This window comes from Rissa tridactyla, chromosome 2 (assembly GCF_028500815.1).
Source record: "Rissa tridactyla isolate bRisTri1 chromosome 2, bRisTri1.patW.cur.20221130, whole genome shotgun sequence".
Classification (NCBI taxonomy): Eukaryota; Metazoa; Chordata; class Aves; order Charadriiformes; family Laridae; genus Rissa; species Rissa tridactyla.
The window spans coordinates 115,575,134-115,598,247 of NC_071467.1; the positions used below are offsets into that span (position 1 = coordinate 115,575,134).

The window sequence follows — 23,114 nt, forward strand, 5'->3', positions numbered from 1 at the left end:
TGGAACAGGTTGCCCAGAGTGGTGGTGGAGGCCCCAGCCCTGGAGACATTCAAGGCCAGGCTTGATGAGGCTCTGAGCAACCTGATCTAGTTAAAGGTGTCCCTGCTTACTGCGGGGGGGTTGGACTAGGTGACCTTTAAAGGTCCCTTCCAACCCAACACATTCAGTGATTCTACAATTCTTGCTTCTCTCCAGCCTTTCATGGGTGATTCGTCTCATGTGCAGGGTTAGTCATCACAGCCTGTGCCAATCTCTGAGGAGCGTGACTGATATTTTATCCATTAACGTGTCCCTCACCCGCCAAACAAATGCAGGGGTCGCCAAGCTGAAGGGAAGACTGGAGGTGCCTGTATATACTCTGAGTTTTGCATTTACCTCTGAGAGGTTAGCCTTAAAAGGGAGGACCAATTTTGCTGTCACAGAGGGAAGTGGATATGCTTGTGTGGGTGAGAAAATTCAAGCACCAAGTCAAACACTTAGCTGACATTCCCTAAAATTCACTGTGCTACGCAATAGCCTGGCTTGCTGAGAAAATTATCCATTTTCTCAACCTTTTTGCTTCTTTGGTAGCTATAACCAAGATGGAAATTAAATGGCCACTCAGTTCTCTGAGTTTGTAGTGCACTGATCATCCCGTCAGGCTTCGTTATGTTTTCAGCACTGAAATAAGCAATTTTTGTTGTTGCTGCCACAGAAACTGCAAAGTATAATCTCTCCCAAGTGAAACGGGCTCCTCGGGTTGCTTTGCAGCAGCTCTGTGATATGGATGCAATTCCTGCCTATCTCATGGCTGCCCATCACCCAGCAGCAGTATCAGCTGCCTGAGGAGCAAAAGATGGGGAGCTCAAAGAGCTGGTGTTGCTCCCAGATATTGGGGATGTCTGTCCTGGTTTGAGTGACACAGGACTAATTTCTCTTCTAATGCTGGAGAAAACTACACTTTTAGAAGACTCTAGTGTCTGAATCCATGAAAATATTTACTTTAGAGCCAGCTATGCTATCTGGGATTCAAGGTCTTAGCGTTTTTGAGCCTTGCCAGGTGCAGGGATGAGGAGGAGCAAGACCTGGGCACTTGACCCAGGCTGGCCTGCAGGATTATTTCATACCATGAACATCACATTCAATATATATTAGAAAGTTTGCTGCAAAGCTCTCTCTCTCTCTCCCTTGATGGCAGCAGTCCAGAGAACTTCTTGCCCCGGTGCCGGACCCCTGAGCCCTTCCCTTCCTCCCGAAGCCGTAGCGCTCGCAGTGTCAGACATTTGCTGTCCACGGCTGGGAGTGCACAGCTCCTGCTGATGGAATTGGCTGAGTATAGTCCTGCTATATTTTATATTGGTATTAGGATCAATACTGGTTCTTCAGTATTATTGTTAATTATTTAGTCTTATCCTATTAAATCTATTTACATTTCAACCCTCGGGTTTCCTTCTTTTCCTTGATTCCCGTTCCTGGGTGGGGAGGGGTCATCGGGTGATAGTGTAATTGTCTAAATGACAATAAATTGTTATGGGTTTCTCAAACCATAACGATGTCCCAGACCCATGTAGCCTGAGAACATTGGGCCCTGGGATGGGCTGTCAGGGGGACCAGGGATTCGGCAGAAAGGCAGTCACACCTGACCGACAGCCAAGCGGGGAAACCTCCTCGCAACCCGTCGGAGGATCTGCCAGAAGTGATCTCTTGCTGCAAAATGTGTTGCTTAGGATTAATTGGGTCCCTCCAAGGCAAATAAGCCCCTCTGAAAAATTTCCAACTGGTCCTATAGCTAATCACTCCTGATTTGGCTTCTGCCAAAAAATGCCACGTGTTGTCTCTGATAATGAGATATCCAGTAGAGGAACTGTGCCTGTGATAAACACACACTCAAGGAAAGAAATGTGTTTATGTGACTAAAAAATAATTATCACAGGCTCACCCTGACCTGAAAGGGACAAGATTTTTCTTTTATTTTTCTTTTTTTTTTTTTTCTGTTTGCATCGGTAGTAGTATAGTGCTGATTAGAAAAAAAATGTAACAAGGTATCAGGAATAGAAATGGAGACCTCAGACTTCCCGAGAAGAAGCAAGTACTTTTGAGGGGTAAAATAACCCACAGTAGATAATGCAGAAGCCATGGGGTCACTGGCAGTGGTTGGGAAACCTTGGGGAACCCACAGCACACAGTCTACCAAAAGCTCTGGTACCCAGTGGTTGCCAAAATCATCTGAAGATGTAATCTACCACTTTAATTATGTGATTTAGCTTCTCTCTCTCTTTGCTGATGAGAACTAAGATGACGACAACTTCCCACTTGCCTAGATGCAAAAGAGATTTCTTTACCCAAATATAAATAAGAACATGCCTTTGATCTATCATTTGGAAGCAGAATGTCCATGATGGTTCCTTGTACGCACTCTTGACTGCAGAGCAAGGGACTTCAGCTGTTTGCATAAAAACTTTCTTTGCTGCCTGCATAAAGTATTTCACATTCTTTATCCACCGTGGGGTGGTATGAACTTGTAGAGAAGGGGTTCTGCAACCAGCTTCCAAGCTTCCCCACCCCACAACCTCCCGCATCCCCAAGGAAATGTTTCTACACCGACTCCAGAGGCACAGCTGTCAGACTAACCAAGGATGGACATCACACGTCATTGCATATGAATGCAGCCCGCTGTGATGGCATTCCTCCTTGCTGCTTGGCGCACGGTTGATGGCCAGACGTATGGTTCCATGCACACTCTGAGATGACAGCTTCCCAAAGGCAGCCTCCAAATGTCTGAAAACCCTGTCCCAAAGCACCTTCCAGCAACTGCCCTCTGAAGAAATGCCCCAAAACTTGTCTGCACATGATGTGAGGTTTCAATCATCACACCTGCAGGTAGGGTAGGAGGTGGCAGGCACCCAGCACTTACGGAAAATTTATTTCTCTAATATCTAACCAGTCTTTTGCAACCCCCTGACTTAATCTTCTGTCCTGGCCCTCATCCAGTTTTACTAAGACATCCACCAATCAGTGAGTGGAGGTGTTCACCAAATGTCCGACTCCACCTGTAACAAGAACCAGGATGAAGTGCAGGCATGCCGGCCACAATTCTGGGACAAGGCTGAGGCAGAACAGCTTGTTTCCATTTCCACAGCATGTATTGAGCCTCGTCTGGAATTGAGAGGGTTGCATCTGGGGGAGGACCAAGCAGGTTAGGGGTCTGCCCTCTAAGTGCCCTGTGCTGCGCTGGGGATGGTAAAATGTCTCTCCTACTTCTACTGCACAGCCAATATGTGTCTCATATTTCTTAGATCTCCTCCACTCTGTCTGGTTTGCTTGAAATTGTCAATAGAGTCATAAATTATTCAGGGAGAGAAGGCAACACAAGCAGGCAGATAACCAGGAGGACCCCACAACTTCTCATATTTACCTAGAGGATGGTATCTGTCATGCAGGTTATCCCAGAGAAAGCGGCCATCTACCAAGCCTGTTAAAATCACGTGGCTGCCGTTTGGAAGACGGGTGTCCAGGTATCGCAGAGCTTGCATCACGTTGGAGAGCATTTCTTTGGGTGTAGTCATGTGAGCCAGCGTGTCACGGTTCCTGCAGAAGAAAAGGATGCCAACAGGACATTGTGTCACGTAACACTGTGCCCCACAAAAGGCACCTGAAACAGCAGAATTTTCTTCTTTGCCGTTCTTCCTCATTAGGTTAGCTAAATGAAACCTTATAAAAATGATGATATTTGTTTTAGTCTCTCATTGTTTTGCCAAAATCAGAACTGATATAGAAACCTCCCTCAGTGTAACCTTTCTCCCTGCTAAAACAGACAGATGCACCCCCTTTTTTTAGAGTGGCCTCCTGTCGTGTGTTAACCAAGGCGGGCAGCTAAGCATCACACGGCCTCTTCCTTGCTTCCCCTCCACCCCCAGTGAGATGGGGGAACAGGAAAGGAAGAGTAAAAGCAAGAAAACTTGGGGGTCAAGATAAAATAAAATATGTTTTTGTTCAATAAGTGAAGGAGAAGTAGAAGAAGAGAGAAAGCAAGCAGAAGAAGTGATGCATAGACAATCACTCACCACCTCCCATGGGCAGACCAATGCCCAGCCAGTTCCTGAGCAAAAGGTGGCTAACCACCCTAAAAACCCCTCCTCTCCCTTTTTATTGCTAAACACGATGTTACATCACATAGAATATCTCTTCGGCCAGTTTGGATCATCTCCCTGCTTGTGTCCCCTCCCAACCTCCTGCACACCGCCAATCTATTCACCGGGGGACCAGACTGAGAAACAGAGAAGGCCCCAACGCTGTGCAAAGACTGGTCAGCAGCAGCTGAAAAAGTGTGATATCAGCACTATTTTTGTCAAAAATCTAAAACAGAGCACCACAAGAGCTTCGCTGAAGAAATTTAACTCTATCCTAGCCAGGCCCAGCACACCTCCATAAGGAAAAAAGCCTTAGCTCTCCTGCTGGTTTTATTCCATGGGTTGCAAATGAGCTAGTCTTTATTTACAGAGCAGAAAGACAAATCAGAACCATGAAGAAGACTATGACCACATTGGTTTCCCATGGTGTTAAAAATCCAGTACTCCAGTAACCCTGGCACCTTGCCCTTTGTAGCTGTTGCAGAGCATCTTAAGCCACTTGATATAAACCCAGGAACTTGCCGAGCTGTCGTCCTTACAAGTCCATGCTGCTTTTGGTGACTGCAAAGTCACTGCCCTTGGTTTACTTATTAAACTCCAGTCTCCAACCGACATTTGACTGATCTAATGTCTACCTCAAGTTTCAGCCCAATGTCTATCTCAAGCGTCTCACATGTCTTATGCCTCTTTCTACAGCTCTGCAGCGGGGGCAGGAGAGTAGCGAGGGGTCTGGACAAACATGAGGGGCTGGAAGGAGGAGGAGGAGGCTGGAGGGAGGACATATTTAAGATAAAATAGTCCTCAGAAATGTTCATTAGGGTACGGGAGCTGTGTCAGTGTCCCACACTGACCAAACACCCATGTTTTGTGTCTCTCTGGCAGGCCTGAACCTCTTTGAGCCAGAGTCCCGGGCTCAGGTTTATCGTACTCTTCTTGCATTTATCTCTAAATGCCGCAGGGCAGGGAAAATTAAAATCCTGAAGTTGAAATAAATTTCAACTTATGTAAGAAAAACAAACAAGCAAAACCACCCCAGGCTGCCTGGAGAACACTGCTCTAGTTATGTTATTAAAACAACCACTTTATTACAGGAAAAGCATTCACTCGCTCTCCCCCTGAGAGCTATCACCACGCTCTCATGGAGCATGTGTCCCTAACAGAGGCTATGAGCAAGCGGGTGAACGCTGCCCTGAGGAGGCTGTCCCACCCCGGCAAGACAGGATCCACAGGTCTCTGATGTGGGGGAGACCCCGGCTCCGGCAACACCTAGGAGACAGAGCAGGGCCAGCTCCGGGAAAAAGTCACCCGTTGTCTGGAGGTGTCCCATTGCCCTCTTTCAGAGCAAAGAGTCAGTGAGATGGAAAGAAGGACACTATTGCGAGCTTTTACAAACCCCAGGTGGCTCCACGGTGGCCTGGGCTCCCTTGGGGCATGCGGAGCAGAGCATGTAAATCTATAAATTGCCTTTTTTGAATTGGGAAAGACAACAACAAAGACATGCGTTTGCAACACAAGATCCTAAAAGAGCCCCCAGAAATAGCAGCAAGGGCACCATAGCCGGAATTTGGAGCACATCAACATGTGTGGCCATGCACAGCATGGACCATGCACCTTGGGAAGCAGGCTCTCGTGACAGTTTTTGTCCGTCCTTGGTGGTGCAGCTCAGCTGGGCCAAGGCTTTCAGAAAGAAAGCCTCAACACCCGCTGAGGAATTGATCTTGTTGCTCAAGAAGAAAGACAGGGGACATCCTTCCAAGGAGTGCATAGTTCCCACATTTTCTCCTCATGGCCTTGTAGGGAAGCAATCAGCCTAGCAGCCAGGAGGCTCCATCCAGGTCCTTTCCCTGGGAAGGTCCTTTAATCTCTTTCATGGCTTCCCAGGGGTAAGAAAAGGGCAAACTTGACGCTTGCAGTGCCAAGAGAGCTGCTGGGGAATCTGATAGGATTTCTTGTCCATGAATGCCATGGAAGCAGGAGCTTTCAAAAGTGTTGTTGTTCTGTCTCGAGGCATTAGAAATGTTTCTGCTTGGGGGAAAGGGAGAGGTTGGTGCTGAGTCCCACATGAGAGAACCATGTTCCCTAGCAAGGATTTGGAATTCTTCAGTGGGCTGTGTTTTGCACACAAAATAATAATTAGAAAAGTTCCCTGGGACCAGAAATTTATCTTAATGCAGTATGTGCTGCTGAAGCGTTTGAGACTTTCTGGTTAGGGAGAGCTGAAAAACAGCATTAAGATTCAGGCTTATCCTTATGACAGCCATCCAAGCAAGGTACTTTTGAGATAAGGCTGTGGTTTTGCCCTTAAATTACTTCATTTCGCCTACAGGTGTTGCAGCACTTGATTTCAAAATACTGCTCTGATGTAAGGCCTCTACCGCAAGTAAACACGTCAGTGTGAGCTGAAATTAATATGACATTCATAACTCCACTTTCTCGTGTCATTCTCTGCTGAAGTCATGCAGATATTTCAGTGCGTTTCCTCACATTTCCTTTCTGTGCCAGGCTATGAAATTAAAACCGACCTAGATGCAAGCCATCTTGTAGGTACATTCATTTTGGGCTCTGCCATAAGGACTTCAAGGTGAAGTTCTCACCCAGGTGAGCACCAGGGGCCATTGTGGTACCCTCACAAGGTCCCCCTGGGAGGCAGCAGCCAGTGACTGCCTCTGCCCACCTGGGACGTCGGGAAGCTGATGTTGGCCACGGACCATAACAAGGGGATGTTAATATTAGGATTCTTGCTGCATTGGATCTGGGTATTTTAGGGAGCATACCCTGCCCCCTCAATACACAAAAGCACAGTAATATCCTCGGATGTGCACACAATTCCTGGATGTCCTAACACTACGGTTACCTTAGCTGTGCACACATATAACACAGAGGGACCAGACAGCATCATGCAATCTGTGCGAAGCTTTTCTAGATCTCCTCTGCCACAGAGACCTCCTCCAGTCCCTTATAGCAGGGTCTGGCACAGTCCAAACACAGCTCTCCACCCTTCTTCTTCACAGGGTTGGTGGGCCTGGCCTGCCACGTCCTGCAGGGCAGCGATTCACCCCTTCCCATGAGCCCAGCCCGAATAAATATCCCCCCAGACCACGTTTCAGACATACGTCTGGTTTCCAGCCACATGCTGTTACGTGCCCAGGGTTTGGGCCATGCATGTTGCATGGTCACACGCTATTTTTAGGGCCGGAGAGGTGCAGCAGGACTTTGGTGACAGTAGCCTTAAAATAAGGGAGCGTTATGCTCTTGCCGGTGCTCGTGCCACTTCCCTCAAGTTCCCATCCCAGCTGCTGTCACCTTTCTGTTTGTTGCAGATGCCATAACTGCGAAGCTGGGAAAGAGAGGCTGGAAAAATGGTGCCTTGCCCCAAACACAACTAATATGTGCAATTAATTGTACAGCATTTGAGACTGCTGGTGCTCATTATTTTCTTGTCTGATTTTTTTTGTTTTGTTCCAGGTCTGTGTGTCCCACATTGTGTCCCACATTTACACCTCAGTGGGCTAAGAGATACCATTGCCATCTGTCTTTATTTTTCTAACCCCCCTCTTTGGACAGCACGGTGTGGAGACTACTGGGAACGTGTAACACAGGCTGCCAATTTCATTATCTTTCTCCTCTACAAACATCCATATTACTCATTGCCCTGCTCTTCGCATGGGGTGAAATACTGGCGTTTTAACAATGCCTTGGCTACGAGCTGTATCTCCGGTGTGCTCAGCACACTGCTCTCTTTTAAAGGTGAAATACAGGATAAGGCCAAAAAGGCTCTATTACTGCAGTTTAAAGCTATCCTTGAAGAGGTCTTTGTTTGTCAAGCCCTAAGTTTGAAGTCAAGCCCATCGGATGCTCCGCATCCTCCGTAACCTCTGTGGGTACATCAGAGCCAGGGCAGCTACACACAGTGACCGGGCACTGAAAAAATTTCTCTCCCCGTACATCCCACTCGATGGAAACAGCGTGTTGCTACAGAAGCTGCAGCATCTTTCCTTGCTGGAGTCACGGGGATCGCTACAGCCTGATAGCCTCTTTTGACGCTGCAAATGTTTTGGAAGAAAACAGACAGCAGAGAGAATTTGAGCAGGCTAAAGTGTTTCTGCCAGGTAATGGACGCTGGGATAAAAAGACAGCAGAGTTTCAAGTAATAAATACTGTTTCGGAACACACAAATGGGCAAGGCGAGGCCAAAAGGTTTAAATTTGTGGACAATTTCTTTTTACTTTAGGCAAGAATAGAAAGCGGCGTTAGAGACAGGGGAAGTGAAAGGAATAACCTGCAGAATGATAAATAAAACAAAGGAAAAAAAGGTGCTTTTAACAAAACCAGTGTAACAGCAAAATTGAAATATGTACACAACAGAGCCTGGGCCAAGCCTGGGAGAAGACACCTTGAAAGTCTTGGCAGCAGGAGCCACGGACTTCAGTGAAGGTGCTATTTGGGGGAAGGGGAGGGGCTCATCATCCTGGGGGTGGTCGTAATGATACCTCCATAAATTTCTCAATAAACAGATGCCCAGGGCAATCTGGTCAGCAAGCAGGAGGAGGTCTGTCACTGCTTTTCCCACTCAGTTGAAGGGTTGTGGCGTTACTTTTGAGGATTTGTGCGTCCTTCCTGTAACAGGAGGGTGGTGCTGAGGGCAGATTTGGCGGTTCTGGGCAGGGGCACAGAGAGAGCACGAGGACCAGAGGGAGTTAGAATTAGATGATATTTAAGGTCCCTTGTAACCCGAACCATTCTATGATTCTATGAGATGCCAAGGGTGAAGGTTTCATGGGAGGCTATTTCTGCATGCTGCCCCACACATGGCCTGGGAGATGATGGTGCCAGGGAAGGACCTAAAACGTGGCCCCTGTGGTCCCACTTCTGCCCCAGCTGAGGTCTCCTGGGTGCTGCGGTGGCAGGGAAAGCCCTGCTTGGCCATCCCCATCTGGAGCACAACACCCGACATGCAAAGCTTCAACCCAAGCACTTACTGTTAAGCCAAGTTTTAGGATACCAAACTATTTTTGTGGCAAGATATTTTAATGGCAAAGTCCTACAGCCTGCAAAATAGGTCCCACTTCATTGTACAACCTGCAGGTGAGACTTTTAAAGGCTTCGGAAGGGGACTTAGCTGAGCGTGTGTAATTTATTAAAATGACTGTTTTGAAAGTCTCAGCATAAGTTAGATTTCTTCCTTCCTTCCACTTAAAAGAAAATCTGAAGATTCCTCACGGTGAAAATAATGTTACACTAACAACAGCACTTGGACCACCTGCAGAACCGAAGCTGCGGTGTGGATGTGCGGAGCATTGGCCTGGTTGCGAGGTGTTTTCTGCCTTCCCGCTACCGGGAGGAAGGGAAGCATCCAACTAGTGACCCCTTGGCGTCCCTGCGAGCATTGCTAATGGATAATGCCAGAACTATTAGTTTTGAAAGCTTCAGTTCATTCTCCTGCTGAGCTTATGACGCGAGTAAAGGCAAGAGAGACAAAACACCTCATCAGGAGAGCGCAGCGAAGACTGCGGGCAGCGTGCAGCAGAGGCAGGGCGAAAATAGACCTCGACAGGGGACTACATTGTCGTTCTTCAGAAGAGGTAAACCAGTCACGCTCTCCCTCCTGACAGGAGGTGACACACATGCTTTTAAACTCTTCCCCCCCCCCACCCCCGCATCCTGTTGTTGTTATACTTCATTTCATCTGCTAAGTTAGAAATATTCTACTTCAGATGTGCCATTGGTCACCTTATCACCAGCTTGTAAAAAAAACAAGAAAGACAAGCTCCAAATGAAGACTGGTAGGTGGCTATGACAAATACAGGTAAGGCTGTATTTGAAAATACCCGTATTTTCAGCAGAAAGATAATAATGAAGCACAGACCAATAGCAAAGAAAAATGCCGTCACAGGGAAGTGCAAAGCAATGGGACAGAAATGTCCAAGCAGCCAGCAGTACTCTAAAGAAGTCAAATTTATGATACTATAAATGTTAATTCGGTTTACACCTTACCCATTGCAGACATCGTTCCCAATTGTAGCGTAGATGACTATGGCTGGATAGTCCAACAGCTGGTTTCTGGCCAAGCTAAAAGACAAATACGCAGCTATATTAATGGGGAAATATGTTCTAGGTGCCTGAATCACACACCATGCTTGTATGAGGTCACATTCGGGATTAGCTCATTTAGATTTGGCTGATGGTCAGATGACTATGCTTCCACGTTTGGGAGAGGGTTTTCTGGGGGAGGGTATCCCTATAGTTTTATATTTTAGTAAAATTTCTTAAATGTAGCTTTTTCGCCCCATTGACTTGTCTTTTTCACTGTTTTTCCTGCTGGCTTTCTCTTTTCTTCGTATTATTCAGAAGCCAAATCGAGTAGTTTCATTTCAGGGCAAAGACATAAATCAAGATGGGAAGTTTTTAATCAGAGATGGAAGAAGGCGGCTATGGCTGACAACTAAGTTTATGTGTAGGATTGGGCTCAAGATCAAATCGGGATGTGGCTTGAAGTTCAGTGCTAGAGGGCAAGGATTCATTGCTACTTTTTCTGGAGGAAAGAACAATAAATCCCTTAGGATGTGAACTATATCAGCACTGAGAAAACTAAATCAAACCCAACTGCCCCACAGCCCACCCAAATTCGTCTGAAAAGGAGAGTTGCTGCCTCTCACTGTCCTGTAGGTACTCAATCATATCCACATGGAGATAACACAGTGGACCTGCCCGTGTCTATCTACATTGCTACAAATCAGGAGTAATGCAGTTAGGGGGACACAAAGCACAGATTTAGAGAAAGGCTTAGTCTTTTCCCTGAAGTCACTGGAAATGCTCTGTTGGCTTAACTGCGCCAAGACCAGGGACCTGGAGATGGTGACAGGCACACTTTAAAACAATTTTTCTTCTGTTGATAAATGTTTATACCAGAGAAGAAACAGCCAGCACTTCAAAGCACAGTGGCCAAAGGAATCTGTGCTTTTCGGGACACTGGTGGATACTACATTCCTTAGGGTGCTTTGCTTGTTTCTTTCGAAGAAGTAGGACTCCAGCAACACTTCCGTACCCTCAGTCAACATTCAAATCCCATTAAACACTCACCTTTTTATTAGATAGAGGAGGTTTCCTGAAGAACCACCTGATCATATGTAGCGTGAATAAGAGAAATAGTACAACATCGTTAGAGTGACAGACAAAATGAAGTGCAAAGCCCAACTTAATTTCTTGGAAACTACATTTCCAAGAATGGAGAAGTATTAAAAATAAAAATGGAACAACAAGTTATCTCTGTAACCTTTTTGGGTGCTGGCATTAAGAAGTAAAGCTATATCCAGGGACCTGCTGCCTCTTGCCTGCACTTCAGACTGTAGAAAAACAAATGCTTTTAAGTGCTGGGTTGTTTGGATCTGGCTTTTAATCCAGATCTGGCAGCTTCTTCCCATCTGTTGAACATAGTAGTCTCTTGTAAACCAGCCAACCTGACTTGTCAACAGTTGATCTACTTTTAACTTTCCCTATAAATTGCAAAGGGAACTGTTCTCACTCTTCTGAGAGAGTAAGCGTCTCACAGCTATACCACATTGGGAGAGATTCGGGTCCTAAACATAGGCACCAAGTGCCATTTTTGACATCCCAGAGTACCCAAGACACCTGCAGCAGGGCTGGCAGATACAACACAGGATGCCTGAGAGATTGTGCACTTCTGGAGAGGCAGCTGGAGGTGGGAAAGATGCTGTAAAGCATCTTAAATAGCACTAGACACCAACGTTTAGGTGTCTGCATTGCTCTCCCCACGAGTGGCAGACTTACGAAAAGTAGTATTAGGCCAGCTGCGCACCTCCTGAGAAGCTCTGCCTTTCAATGGCAATTCACCCAAGTGGCTGGATGCAAATCTTTCCTCCTCCAGGAAAAAAGCTAGCTAAAACCTAAGCATCTACGAACATCTATAATCTTTCTTTTATGACTTGAATGAGAAAAGCATTCCCAATTAGGAAAGCTTTTGTGCATAAAACTTACCAGCAGGCTATGCATATACACCCTGACTATCCACAGCACACAAATCAAACTCCATCACCTGCAGTGCAAGAGTGACACCGAACGAGGAGCCAAAAAAGGCTCTGCGCTTTGTTGAAGATTAGACTAGGACTGTGACTACAAGAAGCTCACCTCGCAGCAACCTACAGAGACATATACTTCAGAGAAGCAGGCCCTACAGGTTTTTATTTTGCAGTATTTTCCCTCTCCTCTTTTCTTGCTCCTTCTCCTCTTGCATTACACTCCCTCTATTCTTTGCTCAGCTCTTCCCTGGTCTCTCTCTCTCTCCTTCTCTTTTCTGCGTTATGCCTCTGAAGCTTGCTTTGAGGAGCAAATCCTGTCCTCCCCGCAGCTCGTGGGGGTAAACTTGTGGACCGAACATCATTAAATCCTTGCAGGATTGGTATGGGGGAAAGATCTAAGAGATAAACCCCTAAGGTAGGAATAATACACTTTGCATTTTAATAGTGGTGCCTTTGTTATTATCACTCACAGGGATGCCAACTGCATATATCAAGGAATCCTTTATGTTTTAAATAATCCGGTTCTTCTAAGCTAAAAATGAATATAACTGTCTGCTGCTTCTCTCCTGAGGGTCGCCAGTCCATTCAAAATCCAGCCCTTATGTCGAGAAGCTCTTTTCAGCGGAATAAGAGCCCCACAAAACCCTTAGAAAATACGTCTTGGAACAAAACTACCACCAGTTGATTTTTTTTTCCTGTTTAATAGCCCTTCTTTCAGCTAAAGTTCAACACCCCTCTGTTAAGCCATTCTGCTGCATGGCTCCCTGGACTGGGGCTGCAGTTCCAGCACAAATAAACTACTGGGATCGCTAGAAATTAAAAATGCATTTACAAAAAAGTAAGAAGCTGTTCTTGGGTATGTATTACCTCCACAAGCGTAGGTAGTTATAAGCAGCTCTGTGGAAAGCATTAGCACAGTTACAAATCAAGTAAAAACATCATGAAAATGAAGGGTTTTTTTAGAGAACTGTTTTCATGGATAAATTGAGTCCTCAAGGAACTATTTGTGATATGGGATGCAGTCTGTGATTAAAACAGTTGAGAGAGAGAAAGAGATGAGGGAGAAGAGTTACCCTTACTCTGTTGAATGTCCTGGCAGCTATTCCTGGATCTCTCCTGCCCCCGTCTCCGTTGCTTTCCAAACATTTTCAGGCTGGTAGGGTTTTTTAGTTTTGGTTGAGGAGTCAGTGTTGGATTTGCTTCTGCTTCTGAGCAGCCCCAAAGTTCATAAACCTTGGGATACTTGAGCTGAACTTCTTGATTTTCCTTGCTCTTATACCTTGTGTGACCGACAAGGAGCGGAACTAACGTGCGCTGAAAGAGCCTGGGTCCAGATAGCACCAAAAGTGCAGGGTAGACAAGAACAGCTTATTGACTTCTAATCTTTTGCTGCCTTATGCTGTAAAAGCCATTGGAAGTGTAACGGTGCAAAGAAAAAAAGTCTCTGATTTTCCCCAAATGAACTCCAGGTGGAACAGAATTTCCAATGCAGATGAAGTTAAAAAAAATATTATTATTTCTTAACTGGTTTTGAAGCCAATGTGAGGTATCTGATGCGTGATGGCTCAGTGAGCCACAGCATGTGTTAACAAGGCCTAATTTTTCTGGTCAGAGGCAAGACTCCCAAAGAAACAGATCAAACTACGAATGGCAAAGCAATATACAATACCTGTGTTTTGAAATAGCATACTTTATCCAATCTATAACGTACCCATGGATGACAATCACAAGATTTTTCCGCAATTATTTAGAAATTCTGAATCCTTTCCCTGTGTTTATCTAACCATTTTTTGGAATATTTTAGCAACTGATTTTACTATCAGGGTGCTTCTACCAAAACAAGGGATCTTTAACAAGTGCTGAAGAATATTTAAAAGAACTTTGTAACTCCACATCTGAGCATTCATGCCCAACCATCACAGCTGAGGATCTCACTCAGCCAGTCAAAAATCAGAAATAGCACACGACATACAAACCTGCGTGAAGCTGTTGGAAGGTAAGACACCAAAAACTTATTGGAAAACAATGAAACAATAATAACTATCTGTTGAAAACTCTTCAGCAAGCCACTTTGATGGAAAACATTGATTAGGACCGTGAGCTGCTTGTTGTACAACCACAATGGTTGTAACAGTGGCAGAGAACAGATTTTTTATGAACTGTTAACCTATACCAAGCCCCTTGCAGGGTCCCCGGTGAGCAAAGCTGGTCACCCAAAATGAACGTCAGCAATTCTGATGTGAATATATTCATGAGCCACGGGTAACATACATGGAGAGCTGAAGGTCTCTCTCCCTGGGCCTGGATGCATACCCTGTCCTGCAGCCAGCTGCAGAGGCAGGAAGGGTCCACCACCTACAGGCAGTAATGGGAATTTTTAAGAAAGGGAAGGCAGAAATCCCACCAGCACGGAGCTTGGAGAAGCGCTCCTCCAGGGTGAAGATGCATGTCCCAAGAAGGGCAACAGGGAAAAGTCCCTCCATGCTGAGCTCTGACACAGCACTGGTGTTTCTGTAGGAGGCTGGAGACGAGCATTGCTCTTGGTCCCTGGCTTGGCTTGCCATCCCTGGGTTCTGGCTCTCAGCTCCACACCTCCCCTGTCAGATCCTCCCCTCTAGCATCTCTTCCTCTCATTGCATATATATGGGGCTGTGAAGCACCATTTCCAGAAGAAGGTTAAGCTGTCCCAGGTGGGACTAGGTCCAGTTGGTGGCCAGTTTTTCGCTTTACTGAGAGTGGCCATTTAAATCCTCGTGTTTGGGGAAACTGTTATGCCAAAGGAGGCAATAAAAGCGAACCTTTACAATGCGGTTAAGAGAAGATACGAAGGGAAGATATCCTGGGATTTTTCTATCACTTGTAATTTTCTCCTTTTTTAAAATTCCCTTCTCAGTTTTCTTCAGAGTCTTTTGCCCTGACATAGGCTCACCTCCTTTTATATCCTGCAGGTGTCTGTAGTGTAAGTGGAAAGGAGACACATGAAGGGGAGAGAAAAAGGAACAATGCACCCAGTGAGAGGTGGTTTTTTTTTTTAAAAAGTCTATGAGGGACTTGGGAAAAGGGAAGAGCAGAAAGTACAACCTCTATTAATGTAAAGAGAGCAGAACAAGGTAATAGGGTATCAGGTACTGAGATAAACTGGATCTAAATGAGAAGAAACATTGACACCTACTCATCCATTGACCATCTAGTTTTGCCTTTGTTTTATTCTATCACCAGAGAGCACATCTGGGGGACTGCAATAATTGGAGCCACTAATGGCTCCTGTGGCTTACAGACAAGACAGCTAGAAGCCATGACACCAAACACAGTGTAAAGCACTTGTGCAGGAGACCTGAAGCCTCAGGAGCACCACATGTGCCACAGGCAGGAGGAAGGCGTATGAGAGGCATTGCCAGTGGCATCAGTGCTGGCACCAGAAGGTAATTTTTTAGGCAAAAATGCCCACCTGAGCCTGGAAGTGATCCTTGCATCATGCTAACCTGTCTGTGCAGCCTCTTCTGCCTGGTAAGATCTCTGTCAGACCTGGGGGGTTGGGGCAGACCCTTCCTGATCCTAAATCTCACAGGAAATCCCAAGCATTTAACAAGTTTGTAAGTAGCACTAGGGGCAGCAGCGCTCCTCGCTTGCAGCCGGCATGACTCATCTGTTGGAGAGGAAGAGCATCCCACAAAGCCAAATTATCTACCCGAGGAGAATGAATTCTCCCAAGCTTCTGCAGCCAGTTTTCTGAAGCATGAAAATTAATTAAATACAATAGAAACACAATGTGATAATCACAGAATAATCAAGCGTCTTTTAAACCTGCTGTTGGGGACATCACGTAATCCAACACACAAAAGCCAACATCATAAACCTTAATTTCTAACGGAGATTACTGTCATCCCTTCACACAACCCCTTTGACAAATTTAATCAAACTCTGTCTTGACACAACTCAGGGTTTCTATTTTGCCCCCACTCCTCTGTTTTGAGGGCTGTTCTAGGTTTTCACTCATTGAGAGTGACCTTTTTTTTTTTTAATTTCCCCTCTAAACAGAAGTAGGAATAATGAAAACCCATGTTCTTGTACCAAAACTATCCTTCAGTTTAAACCATTCTTCCCACTCTGTGGTGTTTACGCCTCAAAAGGATTCAAAACCATAATCCTTTTTAGTTTTTGCTTTGCTCATCAGAAGTCTCCATTGCCCTAATCTTTCCCAAAGCCTTTCTCTCTATCTATTCCCACCAAAGTCAGTCCTCCCTAGGCAAAACAGACCAAATTCTGAGGTGTTCTTAGTGGCTTATGTGAGGAAGGACTGTCTCCCTGTCTCTAGAGAAAATGCTGTGCGTGATGCATCTTGCAACCTCCTTAGTGTCTTTCCAGCTCTATCCTGCACTCCTGGCTGTTCCCTGAAATTCCCCTTTATAGCCCCATGCCTCTCCCCTTCCACCACCTCTGGCTGATGAGCCACTAGTTTACAGACAAGAGTCTTATCATTAGCTCTGACTTGCATGGCTTGTACAATTGTATTCGCTGCGATTGCCGTCACTGCTGTCCCCAAGCTCATCTAAACCATTCCCAGGTAAGGATGTGGCCCACTTCAGGATGGTTAATACTTTGCAGTTTTGCATCATTCACAGATGCCATCAAGCATGCACCTCGGTCTTTGCTCTAAGGTCACCACTCCAAATGTTAAGCAGCGTTAGCCTCAGGAGAGATGCATGATGGACACGGCTCCTCTCTCAAACCCACTGCTCTCCCCTGCTTAGCTGGTTCTCTACCCACCTCTTGCTTCCTTTATTAATCTTCCTCTTTTCACTGTACACAAACATTTCCTGTGAGGCACCATGCAAGACACTTTCCTTAATTCTAGGTAGATTAGGTCTCCTGCATAGACCCTTGGCAACACAGAAGATGTTAAGCCAGACTCTCAAAATTAATTTATTCATTAAAACTTTACAGTGTTAAATTTTGTCCCAATTTTGGTTTACCTGCATGTCCTTGATTATTCCTTTAAAATCTTTTCTTAGAGCACATTAAGATGCCTGCACCATTGACCTCCCCAGTTTTGCGAGGGGACTTCTGTTTGCTGGTCTCCAGCTCCAAAGGATGTCACAGGACGTCATGGACACCCTTGCTATGAGACTGATGATCAGTTTGTGCCTGCTCTGCCTGCCAGCGTGGCAGCCCTGTGAGCCCCCTGTGCTACTGTGGGGTGCAGAGTAGGGCCCTTCCAGCATCCCCCGTGGGAGCGCAGAGCAGGGGCGTGCAAGCAAGTGGGGACCATGCCACAGCCTCCGGAGGAGATGGAGGGCAGACCCTTTGGCTCCATCACTACTTGTGACATCCCTCTAAATCCCCACTTTCAGCAATGGCCAAAACCCCCCCCAACCCATAGAGTTACAGTACACTGGTTTTTAGCCCAGTGGAAATTCTTAGTCAGTGCATGGATAAAAGTGATCAAGTCACACACCTCCCCACTCAGAGCCAGAAGAAAAGACACTGAGTTAAATAAGTGCTGTTCTCTATTTTTCCACACATGCAATTAGGAAGGGGTTTCTCTTTGTTTCTGAAAGATGTTTATTAATATAGCATCAAATATCAAACTAGTAAGGTTTAAAAAAAAAAAAGTTAAAAAACATACCATTTTGGGAAATATTCTGTAAGTCTCTGTGATTACAGCGATTTCTCTGGCGTAAACGTAGATACAGAGAGTCTGTCCAGCCTCTGAAACAAATTGAGAAAGTGCAAGCTGCTAAACTCATATGATACTGATGAAAACACAGCTGATATTAAAAATGAAATATGTTCTCGTCTATGAACAACTCTATGCCTCAGTTACGTATATACTTTTATTTCACCATCTCTCTTTTTTGTGGTCATAAATCTTTTTTAATCTTGAACAGGGTGGCCTAAAATGGAAGCCAAGATATCCTCTCAGAAACTATAAATTGATGGAGAGTTTCTTTGAAATTGTTCCATCCAGGATGCTTTTATCCAGGTCTTTCAGATAAGGTGTTTAAAAACCTTTCCATTAAACAGCATTTACCAAAACAATCCTGTTGATTGCTCACTAATTGACTTTTCAATTGGTTGTTATGGAACAGTAAATAAAAGAGAAGAAATATTGGCAGGGTGTTCATTTCCCAATGCCATAAATCTTGGACGGATTGATCTGAAAACTGGTTATGCTTGATTGTGATTAGTTGCCTCCCTTACTCTGCAGTGTTGAGAAAAATGAAAATGCAGATGAAAAGGATAACAGCCCAAAGGGAAGCTGAGGAGAAGACCACGCTCCCAGCCATGAGTACATGGTCAGCTCTATAGTGGCTGCTGATTTTGTGTTTGAACTTAGACACCGAAGGAATCAGACAACTTAAATACCGTGGTTTAAGAACAGCAAACTTGGACGAATGCAGAAAAACTGAAGGCAATGATAAGTTTTGAAACCACCAATAAAAAGTACCTACCTACATAGAAATGCATGATAACATCAACCAGTCACCACACAATGAGCTACCCAAGAAACGCCCGAGCTCTTTGGTTTTCAGCATAACAGGAGAATGGATGAGAAGCAGCAAATAGACCTTCTTGGTCAGAGGATATTAATCAGCAGCCACTCGAAGAAGCCACTAATCAGCAGAGGCTCGAAGTAAATGGGAGCCTCCTGCTGCACATTGCCTACCAGTCTCCACCACACGTAGTCATCGTGGAGTGGGATTTTGAGCTACTTCTGATAAAAATGTCCTGAAGTCCCAAACAGTCCTTCTTTTTTTTCTTCTAGACATACAAGAGATTAATAAACTCAACACTGAACCAAGGCCTATCACTGAGAACTTCAGGGTCAATACTAAGCTTTGTTCACTTGTGAACTTCAGATTCTTTGGACCCTGGTTAAATACTGTGTATTGAGTAGCTGGACATTGTAATAGATTTTTAAAGGTCGGTTTTGCTACGGACTCTGAAAGAGGAGGCTGCACGGATCTTCTCTGTTGACTTGTCAAGTGGTACACCTCCTTAAAGCATACACTGTGTGAATGTAGCTGAGGCTGGGAGCCTGGTTTTTGCACAGGGAGGAAAAAGAAAGCAAAAAGTACAAGTGTATGGTGCAACAGCTATTTTTCCTGGAAAATAACATATTCTGCCAACTTTTTAATTCTGTTGGTAGAGAGCCTCTTTAGGCTTGGCTCATGTTTAATTTGGCATTTCACTGTATTCCTGACCTATCATCTTAGACATACAAAATACAAATTATCAGAAACTCAGGCCAGACCAGGCACTGTTGATGACTGTGTCCTTCAGTTCTGGCAGGAATCAAGGGCCTCTTACTGCTGGCCAGAAAGATGATTAACAAAATTAGAAATTTATTTTTTTTTAACTTCACAGTTAAAACTGCAAGCATTTGAAGGTGTTTTCTTTGTGTTTGGACTTTGTTTTTCTTCCCTTCTGGCAGAGACTTCTTTTTTTTTCCCATCTATCCCTGCATCCTTCTCCATCCTCGTGAACCAATGTGACACAGCAAATTAGGTCACAGGAGTTTCCAAATTCTTCTTTTGCTACTTTCCCCTAAATGTGAAAAAAAAAAGGGGGAAGAAAGATTGCCCCAAAAAAGGGAACACATGAAATAACCCTGGGGTTACCATTTATTTCACTGTTTGAGCAGCAAAAAGGAAACAGGAGGAAGAGGGAAAGATAAAAAAAAATCTAAGAAAAGGAAAATGCTGATTTTTGTCAGTTTCAGCAATGTTTCCCTTCTCCCTGCCCCAGAATTATGAAATTGTTTTTTATTTCTTTGATTTTTTTCTCCTAAATTACAATCTGACCAGCTCTAAAACCTACTCTGAATTTCAGGAAGCAGAGCTGACTAGCATTTTTATCTTTCCTTTCAGGCGCTGTTTGTTTTTTTCTTGCTGTGCTTTGAGGAACCTCGAGACTTGCTACGACTTGGCCACCCCGCCTGTTGTCTTACCCGATGGTGGAGTTCAGAAACCCAGTGATCTCTGAGAACTGGGGCCAGTCAAGCTCGTCGGTGAAAGCCATTGGGAGATTAGCAAATGATTTCTGAAAGAGAAATTTTTAAATCAACACTGTTTCATCCTCAGACAAAAAAATCCTTTTGGCAAACTCAAGCACTTCTTAGCTGGAGCATTAGCGGGACAGCAGCAATTGTAATTGTAGCTTGAGCAGTAATTATTTATGCATATATTTAAAAAGTTGACTCTTTTAAGATGGGCATATAAAGGGATGGAGGATGGAAAAGCAGAAGAGATATCTGAAGTGAACCTCCTGGCACCCTTTAATTTTGAAAGACCCAGAACTCCCCCTGACATGGAGCACGTACTGCAGGTGCAGACCACCAAGGCAGCAGCTGTTTGCTGAAGCATCCGTCCTGTCCAAAGGTGGGTCTCCTTGGGCACAGGAGAGATGACAATGGATTGTCCACACCGTATACGACAGAAGGATGACGTTAAATTCACTCAAAGCTCCCTTGCCCTCTACAGCAGGATGAACTGCGAGCATCTCACCCCCTAAAAATCTCAGCCTGGTCCTCCCTGCAAATTTTGGGGATGGCCCTAAAGCAACAGAGAAAAACACATGGTCTGCCATAATCTTCCCATGCAAATAGATGCAACCTTTACCCTTCTCTGCTTTTGCTGGTATTAGTCCCTAGTGTTTTTTTAAGCAACCGCCTCTGTGAAAGCCTCTATGCAGATGCAAGCCATGTTGCACTTCCAAAACACAGTGCCCTGTTTGTTTCCACTTTGATTTGTGAATGTGTCAAAAATCATGAAAGGTGAGAAAAATGGCCTCAAAAAATCACGCCACCTCAGAAGGACGACAACATGGAGTAAATTTTCAGCTTCTCCCAGTCTGGGGTACGCTCGCAAAGACAAACGCATAAATCCAGTGTGCTCATGCTGAAAAACTGTTGATGAAAAAGGTAATAACCAAAAGAAGGTCAAAACATAAAAATCAGAGAATTTACAGGCCGGTTTAGTCAGTGTAATTTAGTAGCTTCATTTTCTTTTCAAGCAATTGTAGGGCTTCCTTAAACCCCCACTGCTATAAACAGCAAGCAGGTGGCTAATTCTTTCTCCAGGAGGGTCAGAGGTAACTGAGGAGCCACGGAAGAGCTAAATCTTGTGGTCCCCACCGCTCATTCCCAGAAAATTATCATTTAGGTGAATGGGAGCTATGCTTGAGTATATGCTTAAGGGGTTTGACTGTAAAAGGATGGGGGGAGACACAGGGAAACGGGAGGAGAGGCGAAAAAAGGGGGGTTGTCGGGGGGAAGAAATCCTGAAGCCAAGCTCTGAGCAGCCTAATGCACAGCAGATGCCAGTTTAAAGCATGTAACAGCATATTTGACCTACTTACAGTACATCTGCATTAGTTACCAAAGTGAAAATGGGTCCGGCTTTATTATTTTTCAGTTGGTCCTGCCTCTCTCTCTCTCACATATATATATGTGTCCTTGTGTGTATCTGTATATACATATATATATGTATATAATTTACTTTTTTTTAGGACTGGAGAGAAATTCCAAATCTGCCATCTTCAAATCCGATAGTTTTGTATGCAAACAAGCACTTAATCCAAGGGCACAGCTATGAGCAGAAGTGGAGGGGTAGAGTATGGCTTGGCCATTTGCAATATTTCCTTCCTTCTAGCTTTGCATTAAAGGTGACGGAAACGTATAACAAACTATAGATATGATCTCTTGTAAGTCACAGAATATAAGAGCATAAAAAGAGCCCCAAAATGATTAAATATTTTTAAAACAAATCCTTCTATGACCAGTTCTCTCATTATTTCCCGTTGGCACTCCAAAACAATATTTTCATTGGACAAGTCCCAGTAATTTTTAACCAGGTTTTTTTCCCCCTTCAAACTTAAGTTAAATATGAATTAGCCAGAACCTAATTGAGTTGTAAATTGGTTTGGAAAGGAATGTTTGAGCCCAGAATTATAGTTGCATTTGAAAACTGTATATACGTTTAGCATTGACACTGTTCCAGCAAAGCACTTAAAGCCAAAATTCTGAAGATATTTCAGGACCAAAGGGTGCAGCTGAGTAGTTAATGGAAATTTCAGAAGAACGCTAGACCTTGAACTCTGCAGCGATGTCTAACAGACTGCCTTTTGCTTAGTCTCAGATGCAAATGCGCCCCACTCTAGAGGTGGATCTATGTTGACTTTTAGCTTAAAACTCTTCGGAACACAGCCTTGTTTAAATACCATTCTCTAGACTATTTTGGCTGAGAAACCATGCTTCAGCCTACGTGCCAGATTTTAGCGGAGAATGATTAGAAAGTTATTCCAGCCTAGCTTCAAATGCCATATTTTAGCCTCAAATGCTCTGGATGTGTCTCATTTTGAAGGAACGTCCTCACCTCCTGGATGTGTCCTACCTTGAAAAACGGGGCAGCCAAAGCCATGGCCGATGGTAAATGCACACATGCCGAGCTGTGCTTAAATGGAAGAAGGTTCAGGGTTGCTATGGCAAGAGATTTTCAAAATCAGAACACAAAAGGGCACTGGAAACCTAATGCTCATATGAGCCTTTAGAAATGCCAGTCCCAGAAATCCTGAAAGCGCTGAAATATCCCTTAATTTGAAGGGGAATTGGGTATTTGTTTTTATACTGACTTTAATGCTCTTCAAATCCTCCTGATAGCATTAAGCACCACAGACAACTTTCTTATTCCAAGTATACAAATAAGCAAGCCTTAGAGCTCTTGAAGAAAGCACAGCCTATCTTTTTAAACAAGCATGTGTGGCATTTCTGCTCTGTAAAGCTGTGAGAAACATAGGTTTGAAATTAGCAAAATTGTTACCTTATTGCTCCCAAAATGCAGCGTCTTAGTCATCACGATACTAGCTGGGAGAAACTTGTTTGCAATTCACTGGATTTAAAGGGAATCTAGTGAGTGTTTTTAATAAGATTTTCACAGATCAAGCTCCTCTTTTTTCTAGTGGTACAAAA

The 23,114-nt window shown here is 44.5% G+C and overlaps 1 protein-coding gene across 2 annotated transcripts in view; it reads right to left on the reverse strand.

The window, feature by feature from the left end:
• The window catches only part of AOAH (acyloxyacyl hydrolase), an 86,680-nt gene that overhangs the window by 14,250 nt on the left and 49,316 nt on the right, over positions 1-23,114 (reverse strand). For both annotated transcript variants that reach the window (XM_054192537.1, XM_054192536.1), the window contains exons 13-17: positions 20,097-20,188; positions 17,772-17,854; positions 11,190-11,226; positions 10,104-10,178; positions 3,395-3,567 (exon numbers count right to left, since the gene is read on the reverse strand). In XM_054192537.1, coding sequence (XP_054048512.1) covers positions 3,395-3,567; positions 10,104-10,178; positions 11,190-11,226; positions 17,772-17,854; positions 20,097-20,188 — 460 coding nt within the window. The remainder of the gene's footprint in view (positions 1-3,394; positions 3,568-10,103; positions 10,179-11,189; positions 11,227-17,771; positions 17,855-20,096; positions 20,189-23,114) is intronic.